Source organism: Arachis ipaensis, chromosome B01, assembly GCF_000816755.2.
Source record: "Arachis ipaensis cultivar K30076 chromosome B01, Araip1.1, whole genome shotgun sequence".
NCBI lineage: Eukaryota > Viridiplantae > Streptophyta > Magnoliopsida > Fabales > Fabaceae > Arachis > Arachis ipaensis.
This window is the reverse complement of record NC_029785.2, coordinates 29,806,815-29,833,354: the sequence shown is the minus strand read 5'-3', so window position 1 is coordinate 29,833,354 and position 26,540 is coordinate 29,806,815. Positions and strand designations below refer to the sequence as shown.

Genomic DNA, 26,540 nt, shown 5'->3' with positions numbered 1-26,540 from the left:
GTTAACAGTAGTTTTATCAAACACAATTTTTTAACTTGTGTTTTGCTAAAAGTAACCTATTTTAATTTATCAAACATAAGTTAATATGTAAATGAACATGAAGAATTATATATTTAACAGATATTAATATTGTTTTCAAATTTCTTTTTTGTTTTATTTGAATCTTAATGGTTTTAAAAGTGATTCAAAAATTTTATTTTAAAGTTAACTCCGTCAAAAATTCTTAATAAATGTGTTAAAGAACCGTGAATTGAGGTGAAGCAACTCTCATCATCTCTGTCGTGTAATCTTAGATGTGAAGAGAAGTGAAAAATGGAGGAAGAAAACTAAAAAAATCAAGAATGAGTGAAAAAACCAGAAGAAAGTTCTAGAAAGTAGAAGAAAGAGATGGAAGAAGAAGTTCGGTTCTCAGAGAGAAAAAGCATGAGCATTGGCATCTGCAAATGAGAGAATGAACCCATGCAAAAAACCACCTACTCAGGCTCTATCCAATATATATGCTTACAATTAAAAACTAACAAACTAACCTACTGTACAAATTTTTACAAACTAAGTTTAACTAACTTAATTATCATCTAGCAAACTTAGTGTACAAATGTATTCTTAAACTAAATGTATAATGGCTATTGATCATGTAACACCCCCTCTCAAACTTGGAGTGCAAATGTCCAATAGTCCAAGTTTGTTATGACAGTTTCTAAACAGGCTAGGTGCAAAAGCTTTAGTTAAAATATCTACTGTTTGATCAGCACTTGTTACTGGCAGCAACTTAGTGACCCCCTCTTGCCATTTATCTCTTGTAATATGACAATCTACTTCAATATGCTTTGTCCTCTCATGAAAAACAGGATTAGCAGCTATATGTAATGCTGATTGGCTATCACAATAAATCATCACTGGTCGTTATTGGTCAATCTGAAGTTCCTTCATCATGTAACGAAGCCATTGCGCCTCTCTTGTTGCTGAAGCCAATGCCCTGTACTCTGCTTCATAAGATGATGCTGCAACTGTATCTTGCCTTTTTCTCTTCCATGAAATTATTGAAGTGCCCAAGAAAAAACAATACCCTGTGATAGATCTTCTAGAATCTAGGCATGTTCCCCAATCACTATTTGAAAATTCAGAGAGAGTGAGGTCAGTGATTGAAGAAAAGAATAAACCCATTGCTGGTGCTCCTTTGAGATATCTCAACACTCTCAATGCTGCTTGAAAATGTTTATCTATAGCACAATCTAAGAATTGACTTAATCTAGATACTGCATAACAAATTTCAGGCCTTGTATTTGTTAGATATAAGAGTCTTCCAACAATTCTGCGATATTCTGAAGTTGAGGCTAGAGGGGTTCCCGAGTCCTTTGACAAATGAGTGGTATAATCCATAGGAGTGGATATTGGTTTGGCAGCAAGCATTCCATAATCCTACAATAAGTCGAGGCAGTATTTTCTCTGACAAATGGAAATGCCCTTCTTGCTTCGAGCTACCTCCATGCCAAGAAAGTATTTGAGCTCCCCAAGATCTTTAATTCTGAACAAGTTATGCAAATAAGTCTTGATGTGAAGAATTTTCTGTAAGTCACTGCCTGCAACCACTAAATCATCAACACATATACCAAGATAACAGTGAAACCCTTCGAAGTGTTCTTGGTAAACATGCTATAGTCATGCCTAGATTGAGTGTAGCCAGCCTTAGTTAGAGAGCCAGCAAGCTTTGTGTTCTATTGTCTGCTTGCTTGTTTTAATCCATAAAAGGATCTATCTAATCTGCATACCAGACCTGGTTTGTGAATTTTGAGGCCTGGTGAAGGTTTCATATAGACAGTTTCATTGAGATCTCCATGTAAAAACGCTGTATTGATGTCTAGCTGGTACAAATGCCAATTCTTTGATAGCCGTAATAGCCATAACTATCCGAAACGTGTTCATCTTTACTACAGGGTTGAAAGTATCTTTGTAGTCAACACCCTTAGTTTGAGAAAAACCCTGTGCCACCAAACGTGCTTTGTGTCTCTCTATAGATCCATCCGGGTTCAATTTGAGTTTAAAAACCCATTTGCAACCCACTGCTTTCTTTTCAACAGGCAATTCAGTAAGTGTCCAGGTCTTATTCCTCTCCAAAGCAGAAAGTTCATTATTAATAGCTTCTTTCCAGTTCGGATCCTTAACAGCTTCATCATAAGTTTTGGGTTCTAAATGCATGGATGCAGCTAGTGTCAATGCTTTGTGCTTTGGGGACAACGACTCATATGAAACTACTTGTGAGAGGGGATATTTATGTGTGGTGCTGGTAGTAGCTGAACTATTGGAGGAGGCAATCATGCAATGAAAGTCTCTCAAATAAGACGGTGGTCTCTTAGGGCGAAGTGACTTTCGTGTCTCTAAATGCAATTCATGGTTTTCATGTAATGTATGTTGATGAGGTATTATTTGGGGTGCTGAACCTCTAAGAGTAATTTCCAATTGAGGACTATTAGGTGCAATTTGATTAGAATTGTCACTGGTTAGCTCAATGGATGCAGAGGTGTGTTGAGAGTCATGAGATGCATGCTGAGTACCATCAAATTGTGTGTGATTTGTGTTATTGCTGATGATATTATGATGAGGTGAGTCAAAAGGATCAAAAACTGTATAGTGTATAGGTATGCAGGGTGTTGCATGATGTTGTAATGATGATTCAAGTTTCTCAGTTTGCAAAAAAGGTAGTACATGTTCATAAAAACTGACATTTCTTGACAAAAATACTTCTCTATTTGACAAATCATATAAAAGATATCCTTTAACTCCAATTTTATGACCAAGATGTACACATTTTTTGGCTCTTGTATCTAATTTCTTCCTATGTGTAGTCAATGTAGATGCATAGGCAAGGCAACCAAATACTCTCAAGTAAGCAATTTCAGGTAATTTATTTTTTAAAATTTGATAAGGACATGATTCATTGAGAGACACACTAGGAAGCCTATTGATTAAATGGACAGCATGAGCTGCAGCAAAATGCCAAAAACTTTTAGGTACATTTGAATGAAACATTAATGTTCTAGTAACTTCCAAAATATGTTGGTGCTTTCTTTCTACAATTCCATTCTGTTGAGGTGTCTCAACGCAATTTTAAACTCAAGACCATTGTTGGTTCTAATTTTCTTTATGGTGCTGCCATATTGAGTTTGTTCAAAATTGACAAAATTTTGCACATGGAAAACAGTTTCAGCTTTAGAGCGCATGAGATGCAACCAGGTATATCTACTTTTATCATCTATTATTGTTAGAAAATATTTGTGACCTTCCATGGAAGGTATTCCAATGGGTCCCCATATGTCCATGTGCACATGGTCAAATATAACTGAAGATTGAGAGAAACTATGCGAAAAAGCTATCCTTCTTTGTTTGGCAAAATAACAAGAATCATAGGGATCCATAAATCCTTTATTTGTCAAAAATTCATATGATTTTTGCATTACATTTATTCTTTGAAATGGTATATGTCCTAGTCTAAAGTGCCATAAGGCTCCTGCTTCATGTTTATTGGAGTTGTGAGGCCAACTCAGAGATGTTAATGCTGTATGCAGTTTTGGTGATGCAATAGTTGTCAGACTCTCAAATGCATATAATCCTCTTCTTTGTTCAACTACTCCAATCGTCTTCTTGGAGAGACAATCCTGTATCTCACAAGTAGAATCATTGAAAACGAATTCACATTTCAGATCAGTAGTCAATTTTGATACTGAAATGAGATTGAATTTAAAATTTGGAATGTATAATGCATGTACTAGATGAAATGTGTTGCTAAACTCTACTATTCCAGCTACATCAGTAACTGTTTGAGTACCATCAGGCAAGTTAATGCGTATAGGTTTTATGTGATACAAATTTTTGAATGATTTTAATGAAAAAGAAACATGTTCACTAGCTCCTGAGTCTATGACCCAGGAATTTGGACTAAATGTGGCCAAAGACATAATGAATGCAATACCTTGATTTGATGGTAGCGAAATGGTATGATTAGAACCTGTGTTATGACTCTGCTATTGATTATTCTCCCTTTCAAGAAGTGCCAATAATGCTGCTCTCTGATCTGCAAAGAATTGAGCCTCTAACTTGCTAATTGCTTCTTGAGTGTTGTTACTGATGTTATCACCATTCAAATTAGTAACCATGTTGATGACTCCACTACCACCGCCACTCCTCATATGAGGTGGGTATCCATGCTTTTTATAGCATACATCCTCAGTGTGTCCACTCTTACCACAAAATACACACTGTTTGTAAGTTTGACCTCTGCCTCCTCTTCCATTTAATCTACCCCCTCTGCCTCTAAAGCTCCTACCTCTTCTAGTGGCCATATTGATATGAGGGTTAAAGCCTTGATTGGCTGTAGTGTCACCCGTGGTTATCAATGCTTTTCCTTCAATGATATCTACATTTTGTCTCTCTTGCTACAACAAAAGTGAGAAGGTTGCATCTACCGTTGGAAGCAGCTTCATCAACATGATCTGGGACCTCACTACGGCAAACTGATCATTTAGTCCCCTGAGGAGCCTCACTACATTGGTATCTTCTTGGTAATTCCTCATCACATCTAAACCACAATCACAAGTTCCAGTGCAGTACTTACATGCTGGAATTGGGCGAAAATTATCTGACTCTTCCCAAATTTCTTTCAATTTAGTGAAGTATGCAGTAATATTGAGGTCTCCTTGCCTTATGCCAAACAAGTCTTCTTGTAACTCAACTATTCTGAAAGAGTCTCCCTGGTAATAGAGATGTCTCAAACTATGCCATATGTCTGCAGCAACGTCCATCCACACCACACTGTGTGCTATCTCTGGACTTAAAGACAAATTCAACCAAGACACCACATATGTGTTGCATCTATCCTACGCATCAAACAGTGAATCATCCTCCGATGGTTTTACTAAAGTTCCATCAACAAACTTTAATTTATTTTTAGATCTCAACGCTCTACACATAGCTCTCTCCCAAGCATGATAGTTACTGGGACCTAAAATCACAGAAATTAAAGGAGTTCCTGGACTCTCACTAGGATGCAGGAAATACGGACTCATTAGATCCATAATTGGACTTGTGTTTGCTCAATTTGCTGCCGATTGCAATTGATTAACCTGATTAACGAGGTTCGCAAGAGTTTAAATGTCGAAATTCGAGGTTTGGTTGGCCATTCTTTCTGAAAATTAGGGATTCAACTCAACGATCTTGTAAGTTTCAAGATCCGGATGCCAGAAACTACAAGTTTGATTAAAACTTCAAATCTGTTAGATCTTTCACATCAGTGCTCATGATCGGAGCCTTTACCTCGAATCCACGCTCACCGCACCATGTTAAAGAACCGTGAATTGAGGTGAAGCAACTCTCATCATATCTGTCGTGTAACCTTAGATGTGAAGAGAAGTGAAAAATGGAAGAAGAAAACTAAAAAAATCAAGAATGAGTGAAAGAACGAGAAGAAAGTTCTAGAAAGTAGAAGAAAGAGATGGAAGAAGTTGGTTCTCAAAGAGAGAAAGCATGAGCATTGGCATTTGCAAATGAGAGGATGAACCCACGCAAAAAAATCACCTACTCAGGTTCTATCCAATATATATGCTTACAATTAAAAACTAACAAACTAATCTACTGTACAAATTTTAACAAACTAAGTTTAACTAACTTAATTATCATCTAGCAAATTTGGAGTACAAACGTACTCTTAAACTAAATGTATAATGGCTATTGATCATGTAACAAAATGTGTTAAAGTATACAATAAATGTCGAATGTAGTAAGTTTTGATTATGTAGCGGTGATGAATAATAAATCCAACAAAATTTAAAAAATTAAAATTAAAATAATTATAAAAAAAATAAAATTATAAAAGATTGTAATATGATAATCATTTTTTTCCCTTCCTATTTTCATTGTTTTCTATGTATTTTTCTTATCACAATATACCCCATTAATAAGATGATTTTAGGTGCACAATTATATTTTTTCCTTTGACAACAGAGAAATTTTATTTTCAAAGATAACAATAAAAGTTAATTTACATTATTTAAAATGTCATGTATACTATTTAAATACGAGCACATGATTCGTTGAAGACACAAATATTCATGTATAATTAGTAGTTTGAATTTTAGTTTCTTGAGTTTAGAGTTGATATTAACAAATATAGATGATGACAAATATTAGTTGGATTAATAGTCTAAATATGATTTAATGTATGTGTATATAAGTGTTATAGGCTGAAAACTAAAATATAATCAAATAACGATACGTCCAAAAAATAAATATAAGTGGTGTTAATATATACAGGTAGAATTTATTAAACAGATTGTCAAAATTGCTAGAAAAGATTGATCGGTTGAGATTTTGAACTCGTTAAATTAAAAAATTTGCCAAGCTCGTATTGCTAAATCCATGACTTTGGTAAGGCGGGATGGATTGCTCTGACGAGTTAAACACTTTTTTTTAAAACAAGGGTATTTTAGGTAATTTATCAGGTAAATTAGGGTTCTTGAATTTGAAAATTTCACATTTCTCTTTTTTACAGAATTGTCGTTTAGCACCTGTTTCCCTTACTTCCAGTCTTATCCAATCTTTTCTTATCCTCTCCCTCAAACTCTCAACATCTCAAGTTTCAACCAGCCGCCACCACTCTTTCAATCCCCTCTTGTATCCTTCCTTCCAATCTCAAGTTTGATGATGACACTCTCTTCTGTTGTTAAGTATGAGAATCAAGTTTGAAGCTAACATAAGGTTTAAAGATTGTGGTTGCTAAATATGCTACTAGGTTCTTAGGAGATATTCTGAATTTTTATTACTAATCTACTACGAAAGGAGAAGTGACCATGTAAACTCATCAAAGATGAAATTTTAAATAAAAAGATGAGAAGAAAGATTTAAAGTCCTGTGTCTTAATCTAAAATGTTAGTCACTGAAAAAAGTGAGAGAAATATTGTAGAGGTCCAAAGGATAAAGATAAAAGTAAGAGCAAATCAAACTTGAGATATAAAAATTTTGAATATCACTATTGTCTTAAAACGTGGGACATCTAGAAATATTATTTTCTTTGGAAAAAAAAGAACAATAAAAATAAAAAAGAAGAAGTAAAATGGTACACTACAAGAAAGTATCAGAATAGTGATCGATTTTAGCGATAAAAAAATTGGTTGCTAATAGCGACCGATATAGAATTTCTAGGATGAAAAAAATATTTGTTGCAAATCGGTTACTAATAGCAATCAAATTAGCGACCGATAAGGTTTTAATACAATTAGAATAAAGCTGGTCACTAAAATTGGTCGCTATTTTTTAATTTAGCGACCGATTTTGCAACTAATAGTGAAATAGGATTCAGTTGCTAAATTACTGGTCGCTAAATCGGTTGCTAATTGTTAAGTTAGCGACTGATTTTAGTGACTAAAAGAATCAGTCACTAATAGTCTGAATTAGTGACCGATTAATTTTATACAACTAGAATAAAAATGGTCGCTAAAATCAGTCGCTATTTTTTACTTTAGTGACCGAATTAGCAACCAAAACAAAGGATTGAATGTCCTTAGGATTCTTGGTTACAAAATCGGTCGCTATTTTTTCATTTAGCGACCGATTTTGCAACTGATCGATAGGTAAATAGAATGAAACGTGATATTGGTGGCTAATTCGGTCACTAAAATTGTGGTCACTAAATCGATTGCTAATTTTTAAGTTATCGACCGATTTTATAAACTAATCGGTCGCAAAAACAGTCGTTAATTTAAAAAAATTTATCTAAATTACTCTCATTAACCCTAATTCACCCACACCATTCTCATCTTCTCCGATCAGATACCATTGTCGTGTCCGAGTGCCATTGTCGTCTTCTTCACCACCGTCTTGTGCGTCTTGCCGCCGTCTCCTGAGGTCCCGTCGGTGTTGTCTTCTGCAGTCTCAGCATCTTCTTCTGTAGTCTCGGTGTCGTCGCCTTCTTCGTTGAGATCTCGGCGCCGTCTTTGTCGTCTTCAAGCAGGTAACCTCCTAATCGTCGTCTTCAAGCAGGTAACCTCCTAATTGCTGATTCTGATCCATTCTGTTAGGTTTGTTTTTTTTCCTCTGATTAGGGTTTTAGCGATGTGCTTCGTTGAATTTGCCAGATCTCTAAATTTTGTGAGGGATTTTGTTCTTGTTATGATAGGGAACGGGGCTGTTGGAGTGGTTCTTGTTGCCGCTCACATTCTCGTTTACCTCTTCCCTTCTTCTCTTACCTACTTTGCTCTCGTTCCTGCCAGGTTTCCTCCATTTTTCTCTTTACTAATGCTCCTCCAATTCATCGTATTATTTTAGGGAATAGTTGGTTGATTTAAGACATGGTTATCAAGGTAATCAAATTCACGAACTTATGTAAAGTTCAATTGTAATCGTATACTTGATTTAGGGACTTCAAGTTGTAAAACTCGTTTGATCATGATGATGACCATGACGATGGAGGTGACTTGAGCTCCCTTAGTTTCAGATTGAAAGGAAACCTAATCTTATATTAGTAAGGTTTCACAACTTAAGCATTTTTTAGTCTTGTGCTTGTGCCTGTTGTTGCTTAAGTTTGAAGCTATTAATTGTTTTTTTTTTTTGCAGCAGCTCTACAGATTGTTACTGTTATGGTTTATCTTATTTTTGTCATGTCTTAATGGAAAAATTGCAGGAAAAATATGTGGTGCTAATATCCAAACATGTAAGTCTACTACTTAATTGTGACTGAAGCTACATTTCTTTACTTCCATTATAAGTTTTTAACAAAAAGTTGAAAATGTTTGCATCTATGTCTTGACTATTGATCTGTGGTGCTCTTCGCATGATCATACCATAAATAGTTCTTCTGGAAAAGGTAATGATGCATTCTTCTGAGCTAGTTTTCTGTCCTAGTTTTTGTTCATGCTACATCAAGACACCTTAATTTTATTTAATATTTGAACAGTCTAGAGTTGTCCAATGCAATGAACGTGAAAGGTCCTATCATATATTTTATCAGCTATGTGCTAGGGCGCCACCATCTCTAAGGGGTAATTGACTAATTGGCTTTTCTATCTTAGCTAACATATTTGTTGCATATTATGTATAGTTGTTCATTCTCTGTTATCTAGACCTTTTTATTTCAGGATAACCATGAAAACTATATGATTTCTTTATTATGAGTTTTTTGGTTACCATTTATTCTCACAGTAATTATCCATGTTTGGGCAGTATTTTGAGATCCATTTTCACCTATGTCTAGGACTCTAGGCTGATCTAGAATTAATTCTCAAGTATACCTGTTTTTCCTGATTTTCTTTAATGAATAAAGTTGTTTTGATGTTTGATGCATGCAATTGTCTTCTTCCTTTTTTTTCCTACGGAAATCCATTATTTAAGCCCAATGAGCATGTAGTTCTCCTTTAGTGTTCTATTGATGGGGATATTTTATGTAGCGTTTAATTTTTATGGTAGTTTAAGCTTTTTGTACTTGTTTGTATCTTCTAAGTAACCAAATTAGTGTTGTGTTGTTATATATTTTCAGATATTTGATGTTATGACTTAGAGAAGTTAAATCTAAGAAGTGTTGAAGACTACAAATATCTTAGGCAGAGCAATTATTACTCAATTATTGGTGTTAATGATGTAGAAGAATTTCACATAGTCATGGTATACATTTCCACTATTTATGGAGTATATGCTTCCATATAATTTTTTTTCCTTCTGCTTTGACTGATGGATTGCATTTGAAACTATTACTTGATATGCAGAGTACTTACTTATGCTGTTACTGATTTCCAAGAAGCACTGGATGTTGTCTACAGTGATTGATAATGAAAATCATGTTCAAGCTGTTGAAGATGAGGGTAAGAAATTTTCAGATGTCTACAGATTGAATTTACTAGATAGAATGTTTTCTGCGCGATAGATTTTAGATTATAAAAGCATATCTGTTTGGCTATCTTTTAGAATATGTGAACATTTTTAGAAGATCCTCTCTTCTGTGAAAGCATTGAAATTAGCATGAGAAAATTAACCTAAATCTACAAGTTACATTACTACATTTTCTCACTGTGAATGTCCCTGGATTAAAAAAACTTTCATGTTAACTTTTGTTTTTTTGGCGAGGGAGGGAGGGGGGTAAAGAGGTTTTCTCTTAATTTTTATTGGTGCACTTATGATGGAAACTTGGAAGAATATGACAGAAGTTCAACTCGAATAATTTTCATATTGTATAATTGTAATATGCATATGGGTATATGTTTCAACCATATCAATATTTCGTTTGCTTTCCTATGTTATAAATTAATCAATATATTGAAGATTAATTTTGTTTCCTGCTTTTTGAAGGGTTGTTTAGCGTTGCCAACTTGATTAGCTGTGACATTGAAGATCTCAAGTTTACATTAACAACTCACAAAATGAAAGTTGGCAACGATAATATTGTCCAAAAGTTGAAACTTTCTTAGGTAATATAAGTACTGTGTTGACAATAACCTTTATTTGTAACTATTGAAAATATCATTTTCATGTGAGGTAAAATCTTTTGATTATGAATGTGTTTTGTATTTCTGAATGAGTATATGCCAATTTTTGTCAATCAGCATTAATGTTCCTGCATAAACTGGCAACATTGAATTAAGCTTGTCTTAAATGTAACATGTTTTATGGTGTAGGCTATTGACCGGAGAGATGCTTTGGCAAAGTCAATATAGTCAAGTTTGTTTGATTGTTGACGGAAGAAAATCATCGGTTAGGAATTTCTCAAAGAAATTTTGTTGCAAGCATAGTCCAAACTAACAATTAACCCTCAATCAAAGTTTAATTTGTTTGTCACTTAAGTCAAACCTAATAAAAACTGAGAGTATTTAAACCTTGGGTCATCTCTCAAGGAATTGTAAGAAAGTGTGCATATTATTGGTTATGAAAAAGTATTTTTGGGGTTTTAGATATGAAAACAAGAAATTAAAACTAACAACAAAAAGACTATAAAGGCTAAAAGCTACTCAAGACAAGGACTAAGAGTCAAGGTATCCTATGTTGGATCATTGACCACAACATGGTGATTACAAAGGATTAACTCCACTTAGTTTTCCTCTAACATCGGAGGGTTAAGTCAAGTGGACATAATTGGTCCTAGAACTAATTAACAATCCTAAATCACCAATAGAATTGGATATCAATAATCTCAAGGGACCTAAGTCCTCAATCACAAGCCAAGAGTACCAAAATCTACTCTAAAATCCAACCAAATATTTTATCAAACACTTGGAAGGCATAAAAGGAAAGCATGGTAAATAGCAAAAATTAATAAAATCTATGACTACTCATTGCAAGATAACAATAATAACAACTCAAATAAATATCAATAAATAAAGAAACATCAAATTGCATTAAATGAAAATCAAAAGTAACAAGAGTGCATGAACATAAAAGTAACCAAAATGAGAAATTAACAAGAACTAAGAAGATTAAAGCAATGGAACAAGGTAAAGTAAAAAAAAATAAATCAAAACAAGTAATTTCACCTAAATCTAAGAGAAACTTAACTAATCTAACCTAATTCTAGAGAGAAGAGAGAGCTTCTCTCTCTAGAATATAACATAAAGCATGTTACTAAACTATCCTAATTGCTCTCCCCTTGTTCCTTCTTGATTTTGGCCTCAAATACTTCAGAATTGAGTTGGATCTGGGCCTGAGTGAGCTCAGAAATCGCCCCCAGCATGTTTCTTTAATAAGGTCATGTGATAGGTGTCATGCGTACGTGTCGCATGGCAGATTCTAAAACTTCATTTCTTCCTGAATTCTCCATTTTTACATGCTTTTTCTTCACTTCTTTGATCAATCCTTGCCTTCTAAACCTGGAATCACTCAACAAACACATCAAGGCATCGAATGGAATTAAAGTGAATTAAATTTAGCAAATTAAGGGCCTAAAAAGCATATTTTCAATCTTAAGCACAATTTAGAGAGAATTTACAAAACCATGATATTTTAATGAATAAGTGTAGGAAAAGTTGATGAAATCCACTAAATTTAACACAAGATAAACCACAAAATTGGGGTTTATCAATTGGATAGTTGAACAAATAAACAAATCCATTCTCTTTATCTATGTGCATTATCGTTGCTGTTATATATCACCATTTGGTTTAGATTTGATTGTGTATATATTGTAACGGTTTTGGTACAATAAACAAACCATTAGTATCTCCATGTTATACCTTGTATGACACCCATTTGTGTTTTATTTGAAAGTTGAAACCTTCTTCCTTGTGAAACTTGTGAGTTTTGAACATGATCTAAGACTTGAATTGAATTGGTTTAAGTGAGTTTCATTTATTTTCCATTTTCTTTCTTGTGACAGTGTTTTGGCAACCTTGGTGAACAACAAAGTTGTGCCTGATCCAAAATTCAAGATTAAGATTGCTTAAAGATTCTGTTGTAGTTTGTATTGGTTGTAGTTCCAAAAGCAGTAAAAAAATCAAAGAGACAAAACTAGTGCAGAAATTGTTGAACCATACTGTGGTTCATGAATAGAGCAAAGTTATATTATTCATGAATTATTTTTACCTTTAGTCTAGATTGTGGATCATAAATTTGATGTATTTAGAAATTTTTAATATTTTAAATTCTATATTTCTTTATAAACATTGTGAATGTTTTTGGTATTTATTTGAAAAATTGATCTATGTTTGATTCCTTTCTTATTTTGCGAAAATATAATTATTTATAAAATTAAGTTTTAATAGTGGTAAATGTGAAATTAGTAAAAATCTATAATTATAAGATTAGGAACAGTGACCGCTTTAGCGACCAATTTAGTTTTTTAGTTTAGGAATTAGCGACCAATTTAGCGATCGAAAAGTGGGTCGCCAATTAGCGACCGATTTACTTAGTGACCAATTTAGCGACGAATAATTTGGTCACCATTTAGCACGATTATGTTAACGACCGATACTCTTTGGTGAGGCTTTTGGTGGCCTTGTTAAAAAATCGGTCGCTAACGGTTAGCGACCGAAGTTGGTCGCTATTTTCTAATTAGCGACCAAGGTATTAGCGACCACCAGAATCGGTCGCTATTCCAGTAATTTCTTGTAGTGGTAATGATTATGTATCTGCTATTTTATCTGGGTAATTCATAGTGGCACCTCAATACAATTACACTGAAGAAATTCTTCACTTTTAATACTCCAAGTAATTTGAAGTGCTTAAGACGGATAGTGATATTTTGGCCAAGGTGATTGGCATATAAAACATTTGCTTAGAGAAAAATATGAAAATGAATATACTACTCAAAAATATTAAATACGCTTTAGATGGTTTGCTTGAAATTTGTTTTAGTTAAAAGGCTTGGTACGGAATGTGCTAACACTTTTGACTTGCATTGGGACAATTGGAGCTCATTAAAGGAAACATGATTGTGGGTTGAGAAAAAGGTACTTTAATTTTGTATGTGTTGCATTATGATTGCGAAAAGTAATATAAATATAGTTAAAAGTAAAGAAGTTTGTATCTTGTGGCAAAAAGTTATGGTCATATTAGTTAAAATGGATTTAGTTAAAAGTCTTGATAATAAAGATGTTAACACTTTCAGTTTGCATTGGGACAATAGGCGCTCAGTAAAAGAAATATGGTTATCAGTTGAGAAAAAGGTACTTCAATTTGTGTGTGATGCATTATGATTGCAAAAGGTAGTATAAATACGATAAAAATAAAGAAGTTTGTAGCTTGTAGCATGGAATGAAGACCTGGTCATATTTGTGAAAATGGATTTAATTATTTTTTTCAAATAGATGTAATTTTTGGTTTGTAGGATGCAGAGTTGGAGAAATGTAATCGATTAATGGCTAGAAAAAATAAAAGATTATACTTCAAGAAGTATCAACTTTCAAGAAAGTCAGATTTCTTGAACTTTGTGCACTCTGATATTTACAGTCCTTTAAAGGTAGATCTTTTGGTAGAGATCTTACTTTGTTACGTTTTTTTATGATCACTCAAAAAACTTTGGGCTTATACAATGAAGGCAAAGAACCAAGCTTTGGTCAAGAGACATACTGATAAGAAGCTAAAGTATATTCGCACTAATAATGGTAGTGAATTTTATAGACCCTTGGATCAGCTTTGCAAGTAGTAGGCTATTAGGCATGAAAGGATGCTTCCTAATATAGCTTAGCTGAAAGTTTTGATACAGAGGATAAATAGAACATTGATTAAGGGAGTTAGGTATTTGTTCATTGAAGCTAAACTACCTAAATCTTTTAGGGAAGAGCATTGCTTACAATATCTCATGTGATTAATGTAAGATCTAGAGTTTTTTTGGACAATAATGTTCTAGGTAATGTTTCTTTTCGTAAAGATGTCCTTTATGATCATTTGAGAGTCTTTGGATACAAAGCATTTGTTTATGTTTCAAAGAATAAGAGATCTAATGTAAAGATTAAGCAATGCATTTTTACTAGGTATGGTTAGGGTCCATTCGACTGCAAACTCTTATTATCTACTGAAGGCTAGACCATTGAAGACATTGATAAACTAGAGAAGAGTTAATTATAAGAAAGTAGTAATTTAATTGACGTAGATCTAGTTCAGCCATCGCCTACACTAGAATTAGTAGAGAATCACACTTAGAATCATATGCAAAAAATGAGCATTTGGATCTTGATGACCCAGATTAAAATCAATTTGGTTCTTTAGTTGACAATGGTATTAATGATCAACTTGAGTTACTTGAAGATTCAATATTTTTCACCCTAAAAGTTCCACTAAAGAGGCGATCCTTTAAACATGAATCTTTCTAATGAGAATGTGACCTTTAATTATGGGTATGTGATATTGACTGATAACAGAGAACATGGATGTTTTGAAGAAGCTACAAAAAGTAACGTGAATAAGAAATAGTTTGATAAAACTACAAGATGAAATTTAGTATTTGCATGATAATAAAACATTTGAGCTTGTGAAGTTGACAATATGACAAAAAACACTATAAAGTAGGTGGGTATACAGGTTGAAACATAAAAAAAATTATTTGTCTCTAAAGTATAAGGCTAGATTGGTAGTCAAGGGCTACATGTAAAAAGACGGAGCTGATTATAATGAAATATTTTCACCAATTGTGAGGATGTCTTTTATTATGACTCTTTTGAGTCTAATCTAAGAGATAGAGAAGATGAATGTGAAAACTATTTTTTTTCATGTTGATCTTAAGGATAAAATTTATATGAAACAACTTAAAGGTTTCATAGTGAAAGTCAAAGAGGATCATGTGTATAAACTGAAGAAGAGCTTATATAATTTAAAGTAAACTTTGAAACGATCGTATAAGAAGTTTAGAATCTATTATGTAAAAACAAGTCTAGAAGAATAATACTTCTAGTGATTGTGTATTTGTCAAATAGTTTTTTAGTCACAATTTCATTATCTGTTTTATAACTTTTATGACTTATTGTTAGCCAAAATTCTTCTAGAATAATTGACAGGCTCAAGAGGCTACTGAGTATGTCATTTGCTATAAAGGATCTTGGATAAGGAAAAGAGATTCATAGTATAAGAATTGAGCATGGTTGAAAGGAGAATAAACTTTGGTTGTCACAAGAGACATACATTATTGCTGCAAATGTTTCAAATAGAGAAAGCAAAGGCTTTTAGTTCGCCTCTTACTTCACACTTCAAGTTAAGTTACGTTGTAAGTAAAGTCTACCAAATGAAAGCAAGCAGAAAGATATGAAAAAGGGTTCCACATGCTTTAGTTGTATAGGTTGTTTAATGTATGCTATGATGTGCACAAGACTGGATATAACTCATGTTGATTATGGTAGTTATTTTATTTCCTACCCAAGAAAAGATCATTGAAATATGAAATTGATCATGATATATTTTTATGGTACATATAGCATATATTAGTGTCCAAGAAATAAAAAGCCTACTCAAGCTGGTTACACTCACTTAGACTTGACAGAAGATTTGGATTTAAAAAGGTCTGTTTCTAGCTTCTTAGTCAATTTTGGAGGTGGAATTGTGATCTACAGCAATGATTAAATTTCATTAACTTGTGATCCTTGTGTCTCTTGTAACAAAATTCTTGTATAAAAATTTTAAAAGTGTTGCAAATTATTATTTTTTTTTATAACAGGAGTTAGTTATTGTTACAAATAAGGATCTTTTATAACATGATGACAGTTTGTTACAAAAGTTTTTCATTTTTTGTAATATTATTTTTTTTTGTTACAAATTGTGTTAGTTTTTATATCGAAAAGTTTTTCTTGTTACAAAAATTTATAATATTTTATAACAAAAAATTAACTTGTAATAATTTGTCACAAAAATTAATATTTTTTTAATAAGTTATTTATTTGTCACAAAATTCAAGAATTTTTGTAACTAAAAATATTTTGTTTCAAAAATGTTAAANNGAAATATTTGATAAAAATTATCAATTTTAATAATCATTTTATAAATTAATTTCTCAAATAAAAAATATTTAAATAGTTAATACCTTGCTCTCTCTCTCTTAGTTAGTTGTTCTCTCGTTCTTACTGAGTCATGATCATCACAGTTTTTCATTTCTCCAACCCTAATACTTCATTAGTAAGGCTCTAGTCGCCGTATTGTTAACCTCCTTCTACCTTAACTCCACGTCAAATTTTTTTAATTAAAGGTAACTAAATCAAGTGTTTAATAATTTGAGTTTAAATTAATTAAAGTTCCCACAACTGGATCGCCGAGTCTGGGAAGAGAGATTGAGGGAAGAAGAGGAAGGGGAGAAGGGGAAATGGTTGCTGGTGAAGGGCCTCCACCACAACTGGATCATTGACAAGTTTCAGAAGAGAGAGATAATCGCACAGAGAGAAATAGAGAGCGATGAAGGAAGGAAAATAATCGAAGGAGAAATAGGGGAGAGAGGGCGACAATTGACGATGCAATTATCGCCACTGCTGCCATTACAGCTTCACCATATCCGCCTTGCCTTTGCCTTTCACCGTCGTTGAATCGTTGTCCATTTGTAGCCTAAATTTGCTCCTTGGCATCGCAGCCGCTTCCCCTTGTCGTCGATGCTCTCTACGCCACCAGGGGGAAGTAACCTTTGAGTGTGCAAACCCTGATAGCCCTTCCTTTCTCATTTTAATGTCTTGTTTTTCATTGGTTTCAATTTTTTGGAGGTGAAATTTCTATTGTGATTAAAAGGCCTAACTTTCTACTTAATTTTTTGGTTGCAAGCTCTTATTCATGTCATTCTGAAGTTCATTTGGATTGCATGTAAAAAGAATATAGACATATTGAACTATTCTCATTACATATACAATTCTAAATCCAACAAGAAGAGATATACTAAGTCTCATTTCTCTTAAATTAAAAGCATATTATTATTGTTTGTTTAGTTTAATGTCTTTTTGTTTGTACATTTCATTTTGGTATGTTATATTCTCTAACTCCAAGCCATATATGTATTTCACCTTGGGCAAAAATAATGATGAATTTATCCATTAAATTTTTATGTATGCATTTATATTGTCACTCGATGATGATGATGATGATGATGATGATGATGATGATGATGATGATGTTCAAAAAGTTATTAGAGATTATTATACAAAAAACTCGAGATTGAAATCATTTGATATTTTTATATTTAATATAACTTAGTTTGGTGTGATAGCTAGGAATTAAGTATAATCAACTTGATCACCGAATTAACAAATAACTCAAAAAGTTAACTAAATTTTTACTTCATAATAAATACCATATTAAAAATCAAATAGGTTTAACTTAACCGTAAAAATTAATTTGATTATAATATCTTGTACTTAAAGTCGCTGGTACGATTGTGAGATGGACTTGTCGGTCGAGGTAGTGACAGGACTGGATTTCTGGAGTGGCGGGAGTGGTACCTACAAAGACACACTACAAGAAATTACCAGAATAGTGACCGATTTTAGCGACTGAAAAAATTGGTCGCTAATAGGGACTGATTTAGCGACCGATATAAGATTTATAGGAGCAAAAAAATTTTGGTCGCTAAATCGGTTGCTAAGTTTCATTTAGCGATCAATTTTAGCAACCAATGAAATTGGTCACTAATAGCAACCGATTTGGTGGCCGATAATATTTTTCTTCGACCAAAATGAAATTGGTCGCTATTTTTTAGTTTATTGACCAATTTAGCAACCAAAACAGAAAATTTCATCTTTGGTTCTTTTGGTCACAAAATTAGTCACTAATTTTAATTTAGCGACCTATTTTTAGCAACTAACAAAGAAATAGGCTAAAACTAGTTGGTCGCTAATTCAGTCACTACGCTAAGTTAGCGACCAATTATAAAATGTTGTTTTAAAGATGTTGGTCGCTAAGTCGATCGCTATTTCTAAATTTAGCGACCAATTCAGTGATAGAAATACAAAAATAGTGTTATAAACTAATCAGTCACTAAATTAGTCTCTAGTATAAATAAAAGGAAGTTGCTGAGTTAATTTAACCTTAACCTAGCCACATAATCCTCAGATCCCTCACACATCTCACTAGCCCTAATGTGACTACCGCCGGAAGCACAGCACCCTCTCCATTTAAGCCGTCATCACTGTCGTCTACTACTTGAAGCCTTCAACCTTCTTTGTCACTGGCTCACCATCTCTCACCTTCTTCGTTGCTGGCTCACCGTCTCTCACCTTCTTCTCGCTATCAAGCTCTTACGATTTCTCTCACCTCGATCTCGATCTAACTCTAACAATCTCTTTCACCTTGATCTCGATCTCACTCTCCACTGCCGCTTCTAACTCACATTGCTATTCTTTATTGCTCCGTCGCAAGAAGGTATTCTCCTTCTCTCCTCGCCGATTTGAGTTTTGCTATATTTGATTTGTTTTCTGTGTGTAATTAATGGTTCTATTTTTACTGATTTTAAAATTGAACTTCGAATCAAAAAACAAGCATACAAATGTTGCTGCATACAATCTGAGGAAGGACTTGGTTCAGCATGGAGAATATGAGTGATTGTTGAACACTGTGGAAGCATGTGTCATTGATGCCTGGCCTCAGTTGGTAAGAAGTTAAGATATTAGAAATTCACCATTTGCCACCTAATACTGATTATATTATTGTTGATTAAAATTAATTAGATCTTGTTCCCTCTCTATTACTTAATGATTAAATATATTCTGATTGTCAATATTATGCCAAGTGTGACTTAAAGTACTTTAACAAGTCAAACGAATTAATAAATTGATTAGTGATGTTGTTAATTCCAACGGTGGGCATGTGTTCTTTTTATCGCCCATAGCAACTGAATTGTGTTGACTCTGATTGAGAATGGTCTCCTCCAAAGGATGTGGATTTTAATGCATATTGAATTCATCACATGCTTTTTATGCTTGGGTTGCTCTGTTGTCAAAATTAAGGATAATGCAACAATATTCTTTGAAACCTTGACCTTTTACTATGCATATTCTTTTCTATAATTCTCTGTTTTACATTATGTGGTTAACCTATATTATCTCTGCTCCACCTCCTTTCTTTCTTCAGTATTGCACAGTTTGAAAGAGAGTTTTGATGAGGATTCACGGAGGGATGATGTTAAGGCTATTGTTGTCACAAGTATTGGAACATGCTTTTGAGTTGAGCAACTTTTATCTTGGATGGAATGGCACTTTTATTATTTTATTTTATTTTTTAATTTTATAAGATAATCTTGGTTTTTATGCTAAGATATACCCTTGTTTATTTATTATTCCAATCATACATTCTTTTAATCACACTAGGATTTTCTAATTTGCTTTAGTTAGTGAGATCAATTTCTGATATTTTTTAGAATATCTTTGAGTGGTTTAGAGCAGCAATGCGATGTTATTAATTTAAAGGAGTATGAAGCATCCTTTATCTATGTAGTATAAGTATTTTAAGTTACTTTGACTATTGTTATATGAGTATTCAGGATCACACATTTGATTTTCTTGAGTTTAAGACATTCCTTCATCTATGTTTTTATGCTTATTGCATCATGCATGTGTGTCTACATTATATATGTTTACTCTAATATCATTTTCATCCAGTTTCTACAGAGCAATAACTGGCATTTACGCTCAGCTTCTATTTGGGTTATAGTTAATCTCACTCTTCCTAAAAGTCCTAATGCATTTGGTCGAATTATGATTTTGCGTAGATTTGGCAAAGTTTCTCAAATACAGAGGACGATCAATGATTCTCACATGGATGTGAAGGTATTTTATTCTTCATCCCAAATTGAATTCGTTTTACACGTTTGTTAAGTATTATGTTAATTTCCTTCTATTGTTGTAGCTTCGTGCGAGACATGCACTTGGGCAGATTATTACTTTTGGTGATAGCTAAATCTAATCAAATCATTGGATACAATTCCTTTGGCACAGGCAAAGATGGGAGATTTCAATAGAAATTATTTTCTTTTGTATTCACATCTTATGTATGTTGCATCCTGCATTCAAAATTAGCTTTCAATATGGTATATTAATTTTTTTCAGCAAATGATGTTCAATAAGACACTTTGTTTACTAGTTGCGGGTATCCCGAGAAGTTTTCTTAGAAGATGAGAGTTTTCTATTACGTCATATATCTGATTGTTTCTTTAATGTTTCCCTTTCCAAGTGTATCAAGTTGAATTAGCTTTTCTTTTTTAACCAGTCAGAGCAGTGTGAGAAGCTGACCACGTTACTTTCAGAATCTCATTTTCTTAACTGCACACAATATTATGTGCTATTTTTTGTAAATCAAAAGATCAATGTAGATTTATAGGCTTAGTGTTATAAGATATGAGTATTAAATGTATCATGTACCATAAATTTGGATTGTAGATCATAAATTTGATATATTTATGAATTGTCTCTTTTAATTTCTATATTTCGATATAGATATTGTGAATATTTATGAATTTTGTCTCTTTTAATTTCTATATTTCAATATAGATATTGTGAATAATTAGTAAAAATCTATAATTTGAAAATCAGTAACAGTGACCCATTTAAAGACCGATTTTAGATTTTCAGGTCAGACATTAGTGACCGGTTTTATTAGCAACCAATTTAGCGACCAAGAAGTTGGTCGCTATTGTAACACCCTTACTTTTAACACCTCATGATCGTACTAAAAGTTTAGGTGTTACTTACCTTTAATCCTTTATTTTGATACTATATTTATTTAATATTGAGCCTTCGTAAATATGAACCCAATTTTAAATTATGAAAGCGAAAAGTCTTTACTTTAAAAATCACACAGTCACATATCATATTCAAGTAATAATAATTACATAAACTTATCCAAAACTTCTTAATATACAAGTCCTGCCCCTCTAAATTCTCAAAATGACAGATGACGAGGGGTAAAATAAAATCTAAAACTAAATCATAAAACAGAAAAAGGAATATATATATATATATGCAAAGCTCCGTAGTTTGAATTGCGGCTTCGTGCCAAAGCTTATTGAACCTGTTACTGGGAAAGAAATTCTGTAGGGGGTGAGAACATCATCCTCGAAAGGGTTCTCAGTAGAGGGTTTAAGAATTGTTATAAGAAGAGAAGAATTGGTTTCAAGATTTAGTTTTAGATTTTATTTTACCCCTCGTCATCTGTGATTTTGAGAATTTAGAGGGGCAGGACTTGTATATTAAGAAGTTTTGGATAAGTTTATGTAATTATTATTACTTGAATATGATATGTAACTGTGTGATTTTTAAAGTAAAGGTTTTCGCTTTCATAATTTAAAATTAGGTTCATATTTACGAAGGTTCAATATTAAATAAATATAGTATCAAAATAAAGGATTAAAGGTAAGTAACACCTGAACTTTTAGTACGATCATGAGGCGTTAAAAGTAAGGGTGTTACAACTATTTAGCGACCGATTTTCTCAGCGACCAATTTAGCGACAAAATAACTGGTCGCCATTTAGCGACCAATACAGTTTGGTACTAGTTTTGTAGCATTGGTTGAAAATCGATCACTAATATCGGTGACTAACGGTTAGCAACCGAAGTTGGTCGCTATTTTTAAATTAGTGACCAAGGTTTTAGCAACCACCAAAATTGGTCGCAAAGGGTTTAGCATGAATTGGTCACTATTTCGGTAATTTTTTGTAGTGACACTCCGACGCTCAAGTCATAAAGGATCTGAGAGGTATAACTGAGGGTTAGGAATGTGTAACGTACCTGAGGGAGCCTTTGACTCCCTTTATATAGTTTGCGATTGTTATTTTATCTTATCTTGTTGGCTAAGATAAGAGGAGTGTTTGAATTTTGAATGTTACTAGTAGTTTGTGGTTATTGGGCTTGTCTGGGCCGTGATGGTGGCCAGGCCAAGATAACCGGGTTTGGTGGCTGCTCCGAAGAAGGACTCGGAGATCGAGTCCGAAACATATCTACTAATATTCTTTTTCTAATAGATACTTGAAGAAGTTAGTAAGTCATACTGAAAAATAAACGGAGGACTGTTATATCTGATGGAGAAATACATTGAAAATTGATTTGAGTATTAATTTTTCTTGAGAACTAAAATTTCCGCTTTAAAATTTTTGGAGACTAATTCTAGTAATTACTATGCCGAAAAAGGAATTAAGGACTAATTTGTCTGCCAGAATAAAATTTTGACTAAATTTTTGTATATTATTGTAAAAAAAAAAAAACTAAAATATTCACTTTTAAAATTTTTAAAAATTAATTTAGATAATTACTATTTTTTTTACTGCTTTAATATGTTTTAACTGCTGCCATTACTCTATTTATGAGTGGATATTATTATCCCTTTTATTCTTACCCAAAAAAATTGTGTTTCCTAATCAATCATTACAAATAACACCACGTTTTCTTTTATCTTTTTAAATAAAAAGTGCTCAACACAACAAAGTGGAGCAACAGAACATAAGTAACAGGCTACTCAACGTACAAACCATTATCGGTCAACTCAATAAGTAAAGTACCCTCTAGTTATCTTTGACATTGCCATCAATAACCAAGAGGTTCACCACCAAGCCACTCGTCGGAGAGCATAAAGGACCTGTTTATTATTTCCATCACCCCCGAGCCTTTATTATTGAAGATTCTACCATTCCTTTCTAGTCAAATTGCCCAGATAATAGTAAAAAACCCAATCAACCACTGCCTCCGCTCATTCTTTCTTTGTGAAGCATTCGTCCAGCTCTCAAAGTGTTGTTCTAGTGTACCCGGCATAGTCCATATCCTTCCAAGAGCGAATAGCCATGCACACCACACCTGCCAAGTGATCTCACAGCCAATAAATAGATGAGAAGCAGACTCAACATACTTACAACATAAAACACACATATTATCATGCTGGTCAATGACACCTAATTTGCATAGTCTTTCCTTAGTGTTCACCCTCTCAACCAAAACAAACCACGAAAATAATTCAACCTTTGGCGGAGCGAATCCCCTCCAAATAGCACTAGTAAAGCTATAGCTCGTAATTTTCTCCGGGAGAGCTGCTTCCTGTATCACCTGCACAAAGTAGTTAGTAGTAAAAATACCAGTTTTATCATATTTTCAGACCACCCTGTCCTCCATCTCAGTTGTTATTCTTATTGACTGCAAGACCTCATGGAGTTGGTATAAAAGCTCTAGCTCCCACTAAAATAATTCTCTCCTCCACTGGAAACTCCAGATCCATTCTAACCCATCCCAAAACCCGCACTCCCCTATAACAGATCCTGTGAGGTTTGAGACCGAGAAAAATCTTGGAAACATCTCTTTCAACCTTCCACCAGGTAGCCAGACATCCTTCCAGAACTTGATTGTTCTGCCATTCCCTACATCCATAAATAAGCCTCTGATAATCTTTTCTCTTATTGTGGCTCCCTGATCTGGAGCTGACAGATATCTCTCCAAGGGCCCCCTCTTGTAGGAATAGGCTGACCACACAGCATCGCAGAGGGATTCATGCTATTACAAGAGCATACTACTCTCTTCCATAAAGGGCAGTCTTCTTTCGAAAACCTCCATCACCACTTGAACAGAAGGGCTGTATTCCTAACCACTGCATCTCCCACTCCTAATCTACCTGCCTTTCTAGGAGCCATCACTATCTCCCATCTCACTAGTGGCATCCCTATCTTCCCATCATCCTTGCTCCACAAGAACCGTCTTTGCAACGAGATCAACTTTTCTGCTACTGGCTTTAGCATCTTGTATAGGCTGAGATAGTATATAGGCAGGCTATTGAGGACGGACTTGATGAGAACTAGCTTGCCCACTTTATTGAGGGTCTTCGCCTTCCACAAGCTCAACTTTTCTTCCACCTTATCAATCACTGGTTTCCAAGTCTTAACTAACCTTGGGTTCGCACCCAGAGAGATTCCAAGGTATCGGACTGGTAGAGAGGCTTCCTTACATCCCAAAAGCTGACACATCTGTCTTGTCCAACGCTGTTCACAATTAACTGGAATGAAACTGGACTTCTCAAAATTGATACTCAACCCGGACATCGGTTCAAAGCAACGTAGTAAGCGCTTGTAATTCCTGATAGTCTCTTCCTCTGGAGGACAGAACAGTATAGTATCATCCGCAAACTGCAAGTGCGACAGCTCAATGTGATCTCGTCCAACCAACAGCAGAGAAATGCGCCCATTTGTTACCGCCTCTCCGATCATCCGATGAAGGACATCAACAACTAGCACAAACAGAAAGGGCGACAACGGATCTCCTTGTCGTAGACCCCTTTCCATTTTGAATGGCTTTGAAAGGGATCCATTTATAAGCACCGACATAGACGCAGAGCATACACATTCCTTAATCCAACCCCGCCACTTCTGGCCAAACCCCATCTTCTGCAGAACTATATCCAAGAAACTCTATTTGACCCTATCATATGCCTTTTGAAAGTCCAGTTTAATTATTACTGGGCTCCTTCTTCATGCCTTAATCCACTGCACAGTTTTACAAGCTATCAAAGCCCTATCATGAATTTTTCTGCCTTGCACAAAAGCACTCTGAGTCTCACTTACTAAGCCTGGCATCTCATTCCGCATTCTTCAAACCAACACCTTAGAGATAACCTTATACACACAACCCACCATGCTAATTGGCCAGAGATCTTTGATTTTTGTAGCTCCAACAAACTTTGGTGCCAAAACCACCCAAGTGACATTCGAATCCCTAGAGAGCCTAGCCGACCGAAAGAACCCCATGACTGCTTTAATGAATTCCTTCCCAATTTCATCCCAGCACTTCTTAATAAAATTCATGTTATACCCGTCACACCCTGGTGCCTTTGTTGACTCACAATCCCACACGGCATTCTTTATTTCTTCAGCAGTTGGCATCAACTCCAGCCCTGCTGCTTCTTCCTCAGATATCTGCCTTACCAGCCCATCCTGAAAACCTATATTAGGTGAGGTCTTCTGATGGTACAAATCCTTCTAGAAATCTCTTATAGCAACTTTAATTTGGGGTTGATTTCTAACTAATCTTCCATGAATTCTCAAGGCATCAATCCGATTGTTTCTCCTTCTTGCCGAGGCTATATTGTGGAAGTACCTAGTGTTTCTGTCCATCTCCTCAGCATGTCTGGATCGAGACATCTGCTTCTAATGGATCTCCTTCCTGATATACCATTTCTTACATGAGCTCACAAGCACCTTCCTCCTTGCTTCCGCTATTCCATCATGCACACCATTGCTCACCATTTCATCGACTTTCCTAATCTCCTCTTCAAACATATCAATCCTCCTATCCATATCTCCAAAATTTTCTCTATGCCATCTGCGCAGTGGAATCGTCATAGCCTTCAGCTTGTCCAAGAATTGGCTCTCCCCTATGCTCCTCCACTCTTCCTTCACCATCCTCAAGAACCCATCATGAGTAAACCAAGAGTCCAGACTCCGAAAAGGCTTGGGGCCCCCCCATCCTTGTGACATCTATAACCAACGGATAATGGTCTGACAACCCTCGTGGTCTTCCTCGTAATCTTGTTTCAGGAAACTCTTCCAGCCACTCCAAGCTAACTAGTACTCTATCAATACGACTATATGAATGGCCCCTGAACCATGTGAACCTACCATCAGATAAAATGAGATCCACAAGCTCCATATCTTGAATCCAAGATTTAAACTCAACAGCAGATACCGGCAGAGAAGTAGCCCCATTCCTCTCCTCTACTTGAATAATCTCATTGAAATCCCCCATAAAGCAGAAAGGTACTTGACAGAAGCCTGACATGAAGCTCAGCTCCTCCCACACAATAAGCTTTTCCTCCCTCATATGCTCACCATACACTAAACAGAAAGCACACCGAAAATTATTATTAACCAGCACTCCATCCACACATAACCATCTAGCTCCTTTATGACAATAGCTCATGTTAAATACCGTTTCGTCCCACATCAACAGTAGACCACCAGAAGCACCTTCCGATCCCACAAACTCCCACCCTACTACATCATTACCCCACATTTACACTACGTCAAATTTAGCCAGAACCTCTTTTTATGTCTCTATCAAGCCTAACATATGCAAATTAAATCTCCTCCTAAATTTCATCACCATACTCAATTTACCTATTCCCGCCAACCCCCTAACATTCCAAGATGAA

General features: G+C 34.5%; 1 protein-coding gene and 3 long non-coding RNA genes across 6 annotated transcripts in view; 3 read left to right on the top strand and 1 right to left on the bottom strand.

Annotated features, from left to right (window-relative positions):
- LOC110270435 overlaps nucleotides 1-15,156 on the top strand; it is a 17,490-nt gene extending 2,334 nt beyond the window's left edge. The window contains exons 2-3 of the long non-coding RNA XR_002359960.1: nucleotides 3,117-3,122; nucleotides 15,144-15,156. This is a non-coding gene — a long non-coding RNA (uncharacterized LOC110270435). The remainder of the gene's footprint in view (nucleotides 1-3,116; nucleotides 3,123-15,143) is intronic.
- LOC110270432 lies at nucleotides 7,768-8,259 on the top strand. 3 transcript variants are annotated; one of them, XR_002359951.1, is made up of 2 exons: nucleotides 7,768-7,999; nucleotides 8,091-8,259. It is a non-coding gene; the product is annotated as an uncharacterized LOC110270432 (long non-coding RNA). The 3 variants fall into 3 exon arrangements; XR_002359958.1 differs by having other exon boundaries at nucleotides 7,778-7,999; nucleotides 8,124-8,259; XR_002359953.1 differs by lacking the exon at nucleotides 7,768-7,999 and adding an exon at nucleotides 8,012-8,028.
- Nucleotides 8,668-9,627, top strand: LOC107617497. The gene is made up of 4 exons (XR_001614966.2): nucleotides 8,668-8,698; nucleotides 8,838-8,851; nucleotides 8,942-9,026; nucleotides 9,542-9,627. It is a non-coding gene; the product is annotated as an uncharacterized LOC107617497 (long non-coding RNA).
- On the bottom strand, nucleotides 22,940-24,774 carry LOC107604964. The gene is made up of 4 exons (XM_016306693.1): nucleotides 23,957-24,774; nucleotides 23,628-23,862; nucleotides 23,158-23,452; nucleotides 22,940-23,049 (listed from the first exon to the last, which is right to left on the bottom strand). The coding sequence occupies exons 1-4, from the start codon at nucleotides 24,772-24,774 to the stop codon at nucleotides 22,940-22,942; spliced, it is 1,458 nt and encodes a 485-aa protein (XP_016162179.1).

Coding starts and splice junctions, on each gene's coding strand:
- LOC107604964 (XM_016306693.1), bottom strand. CDS start 24,774: ATGGGGTTTGGCCAGAAGTGGCGGGGTTGGATTAAGGAATGTGTATGC. Junction 23,863..23,956: donor ACAGCCCTTCTGTTCAAGTG/GTGATGGAGGTT, acceptor CTGTGTGGTCAG/CCTATTCCTACAAGAGGGGG. Junction 23,453..23,627: donor GAGTGCGGGTTTTGGGATGG/GTTAGAATGGAT, acceptor TACTTTGTGCAG/GTGATACAGGAAGCAGCTCT.